This window comes from Eurosta solidaginis, chromosome 2 (genome assembly GCF_040869045.1).
Source record: "Eurosta solidaginis isolate ZX-2024a chromosome 2, ASM4086904v1, whole genome shotgun sequence".
In the NCBI taxonomy this organism is placed as follows: Eukaryota; Metazoa; Arthropoda; class Insecta; order Diptera; family Tephritidae; genus Eurosta; species Eurosta solidaginis.
The window spans coordinates 303,135,929-303,149,709 of record NC_090320.1 but is presented as its reverse complement, the minus strand read 5'-3'; the positions used below and the strand labels follow the sequence as shown (position 1 = coordinate 303,149,709).

Genomic DNA, 13,781 nt, shown 5'->3' with positions numbered 1-13,781 from the left:
GCAAAAAATATCCAAAATGTATGTGAGAATATCAGAAACTACTTTAATTAACAAAAGAGAATCTTCATTTCGCTTCAAATTTGAACAATATTAAAAGTATGTATTTGCCCGAATGTTAGTAATTACATTGGTTGAAAAGCAAATTTGCGAGTTATACAAATGTATACAAGTTTGATTTAGACTGATTATATTTCAAGCTATGCACATTGTTGTTGCAAATCTAAATTTCTTTACTTATGAAAATTTAAAGTTATTTTGTATGAAAATATAATAAAAATGGCAAAGTTGAAGAAACAACAGATATTGCGATCCGATTTGATATTGAACGAATATAAAAGGAATTTTAAGTATTTTAGCGAAAAATATTTATGAAAAAAATTATATGTACACATTTCGAAAGCAACTACATATTACATTTTATATATACATACATACATACTGCAAACCTCACCATACGGTGTCGCCTCTGCTGGCGTTCTGCTGCTGACGTCGTCCCTTCGCTGCTGCTATTTTTCCGATGTGCCGCTAATTATGGTGCCTTCGTTTGTGTTTCGGGGTGGCGTGATTTGCCTTATCCCGTTATGACGTGGTACAGTTTCTTTTTGATGTTATATGATGAAATATTTGTAGTGTTGAACATTTTTTTTTGTAGATTTTTATGTTTTATATGTTCTTGTTTGTAGGTTTTTGTATTTTATATATTTTTGTAGATTTTTGTTTTGGTAAAAATTGAAATTTTTCCACCTATTGGTGACATGCCCAATTAGTGGCCTTTTGCAGGTGGCCTGGTGCCCATCTTGTATCCGATTTGGCACGCTGCCTCACGGTCGCCATGTGAAGTTCCATTTCGGAACTTCTTCAAAAAAATTGTTCTTGTGCGCACTCTAATACACACACGCACTTATCAAAAAACCAAACGCACTATTTTTAGTATAAGTTTCTTTATTTAGTTAGTTTTAGTTTTATATTAGATAGTTTTTAGTTCTTTAGCACTAGACTTAGTTTTATTTAGTTTGTACTGTCTTTTATGTCCGCACAATTAAATTAAATTAAACGTTTTAGTCTGCGCACTTAGTTCACGAGTCTTTTTCTTCCTTCAACCTTACAATAATGATGGCCGCCTTTCTTTTTGAGCCGACCTCCCCGCTTCCAACTTGTTTCAACACCTGTTGTCTATTCACAATAGACAACAGGGTTGCTCCAAGTGGGAAACAGGGTGAGATCATAAGGCTGCTGTTACAGTGGTCTTGAATATTGCTTAATAATATGGAATCCTTTTTATGAATCTAACTATTATAAAATTGAGAATGTTCAAACATTTTTTACAAAAATTGCTTTACTTATGCTTCACTGGCCAGACGGCCTCCCATAATATACCAGCAGGGACAAATTGCTTGGTCTTCAGGCTTTGCATTACAGAAGAGCTTTTATCTCACTCATGCTTGCCTATACAGTAATAAACTTTAGCACGAATTTCTCTGATTCATCTAATTGTTCATTCCATATATTCCACTGCGTGATCTTCGGCATAATAGATTATTTATCGAAATAACTCATAAAACTAATTATGCTATGAATGGACCTATAACTAGGATTATACATCTAGCAAATCGATTCAGTAGTGTTATTAATTTTAATAACAGCTTATATAAGTTTAAGCTTGAATAGTTTTCTATTTTTAACTAGTCTGTAAGAAACCATATAGTTATCGACATGTAAGAATTGAAGTAGATTATGGTCAGCGCAAAGCATTTATCAAACACCAAAGCATGTCTCAATTGGGTGAATCCAATTTCAAGGGGTTGTGTTTCCAACCCTCCCAAGGAGTTGCCAGCGCAATATATAGTCTCCAACCCAATTGTGAACCTCACCTACCAGGGCCAAACCTGTTTCATTGGCAGCCGAGGCTCTGGCGATCCCAAGTTCCTCATGAAACTAGGGGGTGGGGAGGGCGGGATGGCATAGAACGTTTAATGTGTTCATATAAATCGTTCCCGAGATGGTCGGGCTAGTACTTTAATAGTGCTTTGTTACCGGGACGTACCGGATCTATGTATATCCGGCAAAGTACCATCAACATCGGTAGCACTCCCCAAAGCCTTCGGGTAGTGTCTTTATCGTTAATACAACAACAACAAACATGCGCGCACAAAGAAATGACTAGTAACTCAGATTGATATTATTGACAGGCTGACTTAGCACATTCTTTTTAACAGCTGACGTCTTAGCAAATTTACACATCATTGCCCACAGCACGTAAAAATGAAAAATAAAAATATTTTTTTTTTGTGATCGATGTATTTTGAATTCATTTTTAAAACTGCATTAAAATACAATTTTTCAAAAAAAGGGTGTTAGCACATTTTCACATAAAACTAACGATATGTATCTCTGGTCGCTATATGATTTCAAAATACTTAAATAACTAATAATTTTCAACAACTTCGTTCAACAAATCAGATTCACTATTAAGTTTTTTTTTTATTTATATTTCAATACTTGTTTTATAGCCTTATAAATGCTTTTGATAAAATAAGTAAACAAAATAAAGTTTGCAGTTAAAAATAAAGTCTGGGGATTTCTTCGAAGCATCTTTGTATGCTACCTAAAATACGTTGTTATTAAATCTAAAGTTACTATTCACCAGACATGTAAAGTACGCAGTATATCTAGTAATGAGTGGAATATTATCCCATTTCCACCGCTCTTAAAAACGCGTCATATTGTTGCCCTATATCTTAGCAAAAATTCAATATATTTTGAGCCAAAGTAGGGTGTTAATGAAAATAAAAATGCTATAATAGAAGGTTTGCCGACAGAATTCTGAGATAGGGTACAGATGCACTTCAAAACATAACTATGTACAAACAGCAATTGTCGCAGTACTGTTACCCTCAATTTGATATTACGAGTACGTATCCTTATTAAGTTACTTAAAGTACTTTTTTGATAGAAGATATAAGAAGTATTTTATAAATTATCATAAAAAATCATACTTATGCTTACAGAAAACTTAAAAGTATCGTATTTGTTTTTTAGCAGTTCAAGTACAGGCACTCCACTGTTTATACTGGCATTTCGTTACAGTACCTACTCGTAGTTGTACTGGCAACTTATTTTTTACAGGTCTGCTATTAACCAGGTCCTAAGTTCTAAATCGTCTGATAACCTTACGCTGATAAATACTTATGTAAGTTTTAGAAACTCCATACATACACTCTATCTTAGATAAATTATTTAAAATCGTACACAATGCTTTTGTAATTATTTGCAAATGTAGTACATACTTGAAAGTTTAACTTGTAAGTACTTACTAACTACAAAACCATACTTTTTCTTTAACTTAAATTTCCATTTCATACGTGGTTTTATGTAAATTACAAATATCACAATTCTTGATGATGATATCGATCTTTTCTTATTACTTATTGCTTCCCTAGTTCTTCTATTTTTAATATTTTACGCCATTAATATTGCATTTATACTATGAATATCGATTCGATTTAATAACTGAAATTGCTATTTAATAGCAACAATAATTAACCGCTTTTTTCATTCTTTTTTTTAGGTCTACGACAATTCGTAAAAGGAACACAATGTCTGATTTACTTAGATAACTACGTAACTACTATTTGTGACTAGTTTTGTTTATGTATACTGATAAGAGGCAGTACAATAAAAGCTTAAACCATTCCAAAACCTTCGCTGCCCTCACTTATAGCCAAGAGCAGTGCTTTTTCGAATTGCTCGTAACCTTCGTAATCAGGCAAGCAGAGCTGATTGAAACTGCAAAATGAAATGATATAAAAAGAAAAAAATTGTAGATTTTTAGTAAAAGAAGTTAGAATATGTTAAGAAATTTGTGTATGTGGTGGCAAGAGAAATGGCCGAACTCGACGACATGGATTCAAAGCACCATCTGAAGATGCCAATTGTGAAGAAGCAGAAACAGTGAGTGGGTTCTAGGGTAGGGCTCTGGACGGCTAAGTTAGTTCGAATGTTTTTTAATTTTATTTATTTATTATTGCGGCTGTTTAGGCCTAAAACTTAAACTACTAAATATCGTTAATTATGTAATAATTATTACAATTATTCGCTTAATTTTATTGAATAAGATGTTGGAATGCCAATTGTTTCCAATCAGAATATTGACTAGCACAACAGACGGACGAATTTGGGAGCCACTCTTTTGAGGGGTATTGGAAAGGAGACGTTTCCAAACCTAACAATAGTTGGAACATTTCAACATGTAATGGTATGTTGGGAAGAACGTGTTTCCAATCCTCTCCTGTTTAAATTTGTATTTGGATTTATATTCGATTTTATATTATATTGTTTTAATTCTGTGGGAATGCAAATAATTCCCATCAGCACAGCAAATATCGGCTGAAAATACCAAATTCCAGCTAAATAGTTGCTGGAAAGCTTTAATTTCCAATCCGCCCTTATTAAGGGCAGCTGGTGACCGCTTTTGTTTTCCCTTTGATGGGGAAGTTCATTGAAATATCTCAGGCCTTTATAAAGTTTACATATTTTGCTTTTACATTTCTGTTTTGAAAGAGGTAACCAAAATTATTATTTTACATATATAAGCTTTTTACTAAGGTATTTATATTACCAAACCATGCTTGATATTAAATACAAATTTCGTACTATTGTAGAATACTAACTGTTTTACACGCAACTAATTTAGTGCTTCGATCATGTTTTTAATAGGAGTATCGTATCTCATGATTCAAGGGTATAAAGGATCGTATCGATCCTAGCTGCCTAATCGAAATGAAAACGCAGAACAAGTCATACTTCATTGCTCCTTTAACATGGTGAATGACCCAAGGTGCACTGAGTTTTTGTGGAGAACCCCAAATGTCCCCAAATGTCCAAACGCAAGAAAGACTTTGTTGTCGTGAGCAAAATGGTGTTTCTGTGGTGAGAACCGATTCATGCTGAAAGGGAACGCAGGGAGTAGTCCCAATAGGCAGTGGCAATTTGATATTAAACTACAATGCGTGTACACTTACCATGTGTGTGCTGTCGGTAGATTGCCAAATGTTGGCGCAGCAGTTATTTGAAATTGTGGGTTCAATTCCTGAAATCCGCCTGGTGGTAATTGAGAGCAACCTGTTGTAAACTGCAGCAAACGCGCCATTTCGGTTTGACTAAAATTGCTAACAGCAGCCCAAAACCAAGCCAACACACGACGAAACTCAGACGAATTACCGTTTATAATGTGATTCGCCTTGAAGTCGGCAATAGAATATTCGCCAGTGCCGCACATTAGTAACTACAAAAAACATTTAAAAGTTAAATATTTCTGGCGATTAGATATGATTCGCAGAACTGGGTGATAAGGATTACGGTTATAAAATAATTTCTGTTACAGTAATCAGTTAAAATCATTGCGATAGCAGCTACAATCGATAATACCTATGATTCTTATTACCCAGTTTTGCTATGTCTCAACTCACCTCCAGCTCGTTTTCATCAAAAATGCTTAGCAAATTGTCTGGTATGATACCATTTAGGCCCTTTAGAAATGCATCCACCTCTTCTTTAACACTGCTACATAATCGTTGCTGCGCTAAAGCATCTAAGTATTGATTTTTGGTTGCATTCGAAACACGCACCTTGGAACCATTCGGTGTTAATTCGACCGTTTTGTTTAATTGACCGCTTGTATCATAAATTTCTTCAACGAAATACAAATCCAATGAGTCGGCTGCATCCAAATCAGTATCCAGAACATACTTAATCTTTGAGAGATACAAATCGGGATCGTCTTGCTCGAAGTACTGAAATAATCAAAAAATTTTAAAGTAAAACACATCAGCTTAATTCGTTTCTATTTAGAACTACCTTGTAATGCACACGCAAACCAATGAGTTGTGCTAAAAATGATCGCGTGAAACGTGCACGCACAAGCTGACGATATGTGCCGCCCAATGCACTTTCATACAGACATTTTCCCACAATCTTGCCAGCAAACTCAAAATGTTTCAGCTTCAGATGCGATTGTCGATGTGGATTTGGATGTACCAGTGCTTGATGTTTCTCATGGAAAGTGCAAAAGAGTCCACCGCGAGGATCAAATAGTGCGCTGCAGACCAGTTCAAACCACTCACGACGTAAGCCACCCCAATCGATCCCTAATTTAAAGTAATATATCAAGGTAACATATAAAAGGACTGTGCGGATGTGTGGAATTGTAGAAGTGGCCTAACACTCATTGCTTGGAAGGGATTAGATGATAGCTTCAAATCTGTCTCAAAATTACTTGGATTTCCAAAAAAATTAATAAAAAGTCTTTAAAACTTTAAGACTTTGTTTTGCCCAAACTTAAGCTTTCATGTATTTTTTTATTTCTTTCTACCAAGTCTCACTATAATACCAACTCTTATTCCCACTCCTGCACCTACTACCACTCTCACCATCAATCCCCCTCCCACTTCTTCTTCTTGTAGCGAAGGCTTTGGAGAGTGTTATAGATGTTGATCGTGTTTGCCGGATTTCAAGGCCATCCGACATCGCCAGGCGTGTACGCATATACTTCTCCAAACATCACTTATGATTCATATTATTTTTTATGAATCTCAACTTGCCAAAAAAAGTTATCGGTTAGGGGTCGTACTTCGTGATTAAAGCTATATTTTAACTGCGCCCCACGTGGGGCGCAATGACCAAGAGAAGTCACCTTATTACGAACCAACGTCGAAAATAGATTGTAGCCTTGGGATTTTATGCAAATATCGATAAGTAAAAAGTTCTTATTAACTAAAACGATGAAAATTTCAATGTATGAAATATTGATTAAAAAGATTTAAGTATAACAAGTAAGGAAGGCTAAGTTCGGGTTTAACCGAACATTACATACTCAGCTGAGAGCTTTGGAGACAAAATTGTCTTTTTCTTGGATACATACAAATGGCAATACTAATAAAAATAAAATAAAGAAATTTTAAGAACTTCCTTTATATAAATGGACAAAAATCAGCGAAAAATGTCTCCTTATATAAAGACATATTCTTGCTAAACTTTGATTTTTAAATTTTGACATAGAAATTGCAAAAATATTTATGAGAAGTAAAAATATAAAAGTGGAGCGCACATTACTTGGATTGGAAAATTGGTAGGAAAGGAGATTATACACTGCGGAACAAATTTCCACTTTTCAAAATTTTCCAAGGAAATTTTTTATCACATTAGATGTAGTTTTGTGTGCTGATTTCATAAATCATTTTACTTTTTTTGTAGCAGTAGAAAAGTGCAAAAACAAAAAATGCAACAATTTACAAAAGCAAACCTAATTTTTTTTAATACTTCATTTAATATTTGCCTTTGTTCTTTCATTTTAAACTATTGGTTTTTGTATTTGTTGTTTCATTTAATGAAAATTAAAAAAAAAAGCCTACAACAATGTCAATAAGAAGGACTCAGCGAAAGTGATCGACATTATTTTGTTTTTGTTCTTAAACTTTCTTTAAGTTAAACAAAACATAAACAACAAATACAAAAACAAATAGTTTAAAATGAAACTGAAATTGGAGTTTGCGTCTTTCGCTTTTGCACTTTTCAATTACTATTCGTTCGTATTGGCTTTGACTAAGAGTATTTATTGTGTTTTCTTATAACATCTCCAAATTTTCGTTTTGTTCTGATTCTAACAATGAATCTTGGAGATTATAGTGAAGAGCAGGGCGAAAGATTTCAGCAGTATAATCGTGTTATGGAAGAGCGATACAAAGGAAGATGGGACGCGCATATGATTGCCGATTACTGCTGGAGTCTTTGTCGGGATCTTCAACAAGACCCATAGGCAAGAAAGTCTTATAAAAGGCAATTTTGTGCTGATACGCGGTAAATCATTAAAATTAAATATGTAAAAATACTAATTTTTGTAAGAATTTAACACCTACACAAAAATAAAAACTAGAGCTGTTAGAAAGAAACGTCAGCACCCTTAAATTGACTTAAAACGACTAAAAAAAGTCTGGACAGTTTTTTTCACGGTTGACCAGTGTTATTAGTCAATCAATTGCGCTCCACCTTTTTATTTTTACTTCTCATAAATATTTTTGCAATTTCTATGTCAAAATTTAAAAATCAAAGTTTAGCAAGAATATGTCTTTATATTTTTCGCTGATTGTTGTCCATTTATATAAAGGAAGTGCTTCCAATTTTTTTATTTTTCCCCTTTTCTTACAATTTTCTCGGTGTCTTCACCTATCTGTTAAGTTTTACGCTTGTAGCTCAATGAGAACTTATATAAAAATCAATCCCAAAATTTTTTGACGCGTCCAACGCTTTTATTTCATTGTATAATCAACGCCCTAGATTGATGAGGAGTACCTAGTACCTAGAACCTACCCAATTATTTTCTAGCTTTTAGTATTATTATTACTTAATGTAAGTTTGTTTTCAATAACACCGTTTAACTTAACATTTTTTTATAAAATTTTTTTTTTCAAGTTGTTAGTCTTTATTTAATTACTTATTATTTCTCATTCTATTTAGTTCATTTAGTGACTCATTATTACAAGGACTCTTTCCTGACAATTTGTTACAATCTATGTCCTCAATACATAATCCTTCCAAAGACTTTACCTCCTCCAACTCCAAAATATTTTTATGTCACTTCTACCGCACTGTATGTAATATTTGTTCCAAATATGGACCAATCGGACCACAAATAAACTTTTTGAATATCTCGATCCTTGCGCCACCTAGCGGCGATTTTTTTCATAGTTCGCTTTCTATTCTTGTATGTATTATGTGTTCCAAATATGAGCCAAATCGGACCACAAATACGATTTTTTTGAATATATCGATCCTTGCGCCACCTAGCGGAGTTCTTTCTTATTATTACATTGTCATCGGGTTCTGAACTATATTCCAAGTTTCAAGCTTGTAGCTTATCGGGAAGTTACTTAAATTTCAATTACAAAAATCGTGCCAGTCTGTCAAGTCAAGCTAAATAAATTCGTTTAAAAAGGTCGGAGCCAAGATGTAACGCCAGCCTTGCCCCATTTGGTCTGACTCCTGCCCCATGTATCATTACCTGTGTGTGTGTATGTGGGCAAGTACGTTTGTGAATACAATGTTGTACGTTTGAAATGCAATAGTAGTCTAAACAAAGAGGAAAATATAATAAGAGCCGTCACTCGTTATTTTTTAGGCATTTACTCGATGTAAACTGTGAGGTAGTCGCTACTTTTGTTTTATGAGGGACATTTTTGAATTGCCTTCCATTTATCCATGCGGTGTTGTCACTTTATGCAAACGTGTTTTTTGTAAAGAGAATTAAATAATTAATTAAATACAGTCGGAAAAATAAACACAAATACCTAATGAAAATGTATAGAAGACATTTATAAACATCTCGCCAAAAAAAAAGTAGCGACTACCTCACAGTTTACATCGAGTAAATGTCTAAGAAATAACGAGTGACGGCTCTTAGTATATTTATCTTCTTTGGTCTAAACTGCACTAACTATGCGGGAATATAACGCAGTTCACTATGCGTATGTGTGCGTCTTGGTTGCTAAGCAAAAGTAGGAGGAATTCAGCGATTAGATACAATAAGATACCTATACACATGAAACTAGTCAGTTAGGCCAAAAACAGGAACTGTAGGATATAAAAGGCTCATAACGGCGGTAAACTTCGTATTACGTGGCGGTTTTTCCAAAGTGCGATCGGCAGCCAACAAAATTGGCATTAGAAAAAAATAAAAAAGTTTTTTAATTTTTCGTGAAGTGTGTTAAAGTCTATTTCAAAGCGAAAGTATAAGTCGCGAGTGTGGGTAATAGTGTAGTGAGTGCTAAAATTAATAAACCGTCCTGGAAATTTTGGTTGGACGAAGTAGGTGCGGGCAAACTTAGAACCCGATGCAGGAGCGAAACCACTAGTTCGATCGAGTAAGGACACCTAAAGGTAAGTCAAGAAAGTGCTTTAAGAAACCGCTTAACATTGCTGAGAGCGTTTCGGTCGGATGTGTGCTGCCCATTTCATCGACGACAGAAAGAAATAGATGATTCACTTTCACTACCAGTTTCACAAATGAAAGTGAGAAAAGTCAAGTAAGGAAGGCTAAGTTCGAGTGTAACCGAACATTACATACTCAGCTGAAAGCTTTGAAGACAAAATAAGGAAATAACCATGTATGAAAATGAACCTAGAAAGTGTGGTCGTATGACATGGGTATAAAATGGAAGGTATTAAAGAGTGTTTTAAAAGGGAGTGAGACATAGTTCTATAGGTGGACGCTTTTTGGAGAAATCACCATAAAGGTGTACCAGGGGTGGCTCTAGAATGTGTTTGCACGATATGGGTATCAAATGAAAGGTGTTAATGAGTATTTTAAAAGGGAGTAGCCCTTAGTTTTATATGTCAACGTTTTCGAGATATCATCATAAAGGTGGACCAGGGGTGACTCTACAATGTGTTTGTACCATATGGGTATCAAATGAAAGGTGTTAATGAGTATTTTAAAAGGGAGTATAGGTGAAGGTAGTAGTTGTATAGGTGAAGGCGTTTTCGAGATATCGACCAAAATGTGGACGAGGGTGACCCAGAACATCGTCTTTCGGGTACCGCTAATTTATTTATATATATATGCAATACCACGAACAGTATTCCTGCCATGATTCCAAGGGCTTTTGATTTCGCTCTACAGAACTTTGAAGACAAAATAAGGAAATAACCATGTAGGAAAATGGACCTAGAATGTGGTTGTATGACATGGGTATGAAATGGAAGGTATTAAAGAGTGTTTTAAAAGGGAGTGGGACATAGTTCTATAGGTGGACGCTTTTTGGAGAAATCGCCATAAAGGTGGACCAGGGGTGGCTCTCGAATGTGTTTGTACGATATGGGTATCAAATGAAAGGTGTTGATGAGTAGTTTAAAAGATAGTGGGCCTTAGTTCTATAGGTGGACGCCTTTTCGAGATATAACCATAAAGGTGGGCCAAGAGTGACTCTACAATGTGTTTGTGCCATATGGGTATCAAATGAAAGGTGTTAATGAGTATTTTAAAAGGAAGTAGCCCTTAGTTATATAGGTGAAGGCGTTTTCGAGATATAGACCAAAATGGGGACGAGGGTGACCCAGAACATCATCTTTCGGGTACCGCTAATTTATTTATATATATGTGCAATACCACGAACAGTATTCCTGCCATGATTCCAAGGGCTTTTGATTTCGCCCTGCAGAACTTTTTAATTTTCTTCTACTTAATATGGTAGGTTTCACACCCATTTTACAAAGTTTTTTCTAAAGTTATGTATACCTTGCGTCAAAAAACCAATTTTTATTACCAAGATAGAGTGAGTTCAGATAAGTACGTGAACTAAGCTTAGTAAAGATATATCGATCTTTGCTCAAGTTATCGTGTTAGCGGTCGAGCGGAAGGACAGACGGTCGACTGTGTATAAAAACTGGGCCTGGTCTTCAACCGATTTTGCCCATTCTCACAGAAAACAGTTATCGTCATAGAATCTATGCCCTTACCAAATTTCACAAGGATTGGTAAATTTTTGTTCGACTTATGGCATTCAAAGTATTCTAGACAAATTAAATGAAAAAGGGCGGAGCCACGCCCATTTTGAAATTTTCTTTTATTTTTGTATTTTGTTGCACCATATAATTACTGGATATGAATGTTGACATAATTGACATATATACTGTAAAGATATTAAATTTTTTGTTAAAATTTGACTTAAAAATTTTTTTTATTAAGTGGGCGTGTTCGTCATCCGATTTTGCAAATTTTTATTTAGCATACATATAGTAATAGGAGTACCATTCCTGCCAAATTTCATCATGATACCCTCAACGACTGAAAAATTACAACTTTTAAATTACCTTCTTTTAAAAGTTGGCGGTGCCACGCCCATTGACCAAAATTTTCCTAGTTTTCTATTCTGCGTCATAAGGTAAACCCACCGACCAAGTTGCATCGCTTTATCCGTCTTTGGTAATGAATTATCGCACTTTTTCGGTTTTTGGAAATTTTCGATATCGAAAAAGTGGGTGTTCGGTTATAGTCCGATTGCGTTCATTTTAAATAGAGATCTGAGATGAGTGCCCCGGAACCTACATACCAAATTTCATTAAGATACCTCAAAATTTACTGAAGTTATTGTGTTCACGGACAGACAGACGGACGGACATGGCTAAATGAATTTCTTTTTTCGCACAGATCATTTTGATATATAGAAGTCTATCTCTATTACTGTATGCCGTTACGGGGTACCATTATGCGAACAAAGTTAATATACTCTGTGAGCTCTGCTCAGCTGAGTATAAAAATGAAAATTGTTTTCTTTGAGTGTCATGTGAAGGTGATATGAAAAAAATATCATTTTTTCTTTTTGCCTCGGGAAATCGGCTGTCACTTAGCACTGACGATTCTTAGTTGAAGACAGCCTACTAACTTTAGTTTCCTCCACAACAGGCTACCAACAGTAGGGAAAACCGCCACCAAGCACCTTGGTTTTCGTGCATGCATACCACGTAAAAACGCTCACCCCGATACACACAACCACGCACGCATACTAACGTTTTATATGTCCCCAATCACACACACATACTAGTGTTTTATATGCCCGCAATGACCCGCCAACATCAACAGAAGAAAAGTATCTGCGCGATCGGAAGCAGTGACAGGTGAAGTTGAAGAGCAACAACACATAACCCAGCGGGTCAGGGGGTTAGAATATACCCGCGGTAGGTATGCCTGTCGTAAGAGGCGACTAAAATACCGGATTGGCCTGAAGGTTTAATGTGGCCATATAAATCGTTCCCGAGATGGTCGGGCCAGCACCTTAATGATGCTGTGTTACCGGAGCGTACCGGATCTGTAAACGGCAAAGGACCATCACATCGATCACTCGCTAAACCTTCGGGGAGCAACCGTATCGCTACAACAACAACAACAACAACAACCACCACAGATGATTATATGCTAACACAGCTGATCGAGTAAGTGGAAAGCGAAAGGTCATTGATCGCTGCAAGAACTCCAGCGACCATCTAATAATATCCAATGGAAAATCAGAGAGCGTGAGAGCCATAGAATCAGGAGACGAAGAGCGAGTGCGCCCGCTCCATGCAGAGAAAATACCAGCGAGAAGGCGCCAGCGCAGCAGCCAGCAAGAAGACCAGGTTTGAGTTCACTCTATATCAATCCTAAAATCTATTATTATTTGTTTTGTTTTTAAGTTTCTTATAAATGTACGCTCTCAGGTTTTGTAGGACACGTAATTAGTTAGGTATGCCTTGCCTTGATTCTTGTTTCCTTTGCATTTGGTTTCCTTAGCTTTTATTAGGCCAGCATGACATTATAAACCAAAAATTTTGTATTATTGAAAGCAATGAAAACTTCAAGAACAAAATTTGGTTCGTTGTGATCAAAATTCGAAATTAGAGGATTTTTCATGGATATTTCGTTGAGTTTGTTTGAGGAAATTCTTCTTGATGTTGTACCTTTTTTTATTATTATATTCCTTCCTACTTTTTTCCGCTCACTTCCAAGACGATCCAATTTCCGGATGTAATTCGCGTTTTATTTTGATCCCGCCATAGATTTGCTAGTAGTTATTATTTATTCGAATTTCATCATCTTTAACGCGACAAATCTTACAAGTTTTTTTAATTTTTTTTATTTGCGCACATGGTTGGTTCGTTCATGGTAACCTAACAACTAGGTGAATAACGCATGGTTGACCCGCTCGCTGCTCCCAAACACGAGTGAGTGACCAAACACTAGAAAAAGAAAATCT

The 13,781-nt window shown here is 35.5% G+C and overlaps 2 protein-coding genes across 9 annotated transcripts in view; both read right to left on the bottom strand.

Moving 5' to 3' along the window:
• LOC137241337 (uncharacterized) overlaps window positions 1-320 on the bottom strand; it is a 30,812-nt gene extending 30,492 nt beyond the window's left edge. Inside the window, exon 1 of the mRNA XM_067768837.1 lies at window positions 235-320. The gene's annotated coding sequence lies outside the window, so the exon portion shown is untranslated. The remainder of the gene's footprint in view (window positions 1-234) is intronic.
• LOC137241336 (apoptosis-resistant E3 ubiquitin protein ligase 1) overlaps window positions 1-13,781 on the bottom strand; it is a 236,233-nt gene that overhangs the window by 42,179 nt on the left and 180,273 nt on the right. For 2 of the 8 annotated variants that reach the window (XM_067768832.1, XM_067768833.1), the window contains exons 6-9: window positions 5,857-6,146; window positions 5,469-5,792; window positions 5,022-5,284; window positions 2,355-3,786 (exon numbers count right to left, since the gene is read on the bottom strand). In XM_067768832.1, coding sequence (XP_067624933.1) covers window positions 3,684-3,786; window positions 5,022-5,284; window positions 5,469-5,792; window positions 5,857-6,146 — 980 coding nt within the window. In that variant the 3' untranslated portion in view covers window positions 2,355-3,683. Of the gene's footprint in view, window positions 1-2,352; window positions 3,787-3,851; window positions 4,947-5,021; window positions 5,285-5,468; window positions 5,793-5,856; window positions 6,147-13,781 lie in introns of those variants that run through there. The other 6 variants (XM_067768836.1, XM_067768834.1, XM_067768830.1 and 3 more) reach the window with 4 other exon arrangements.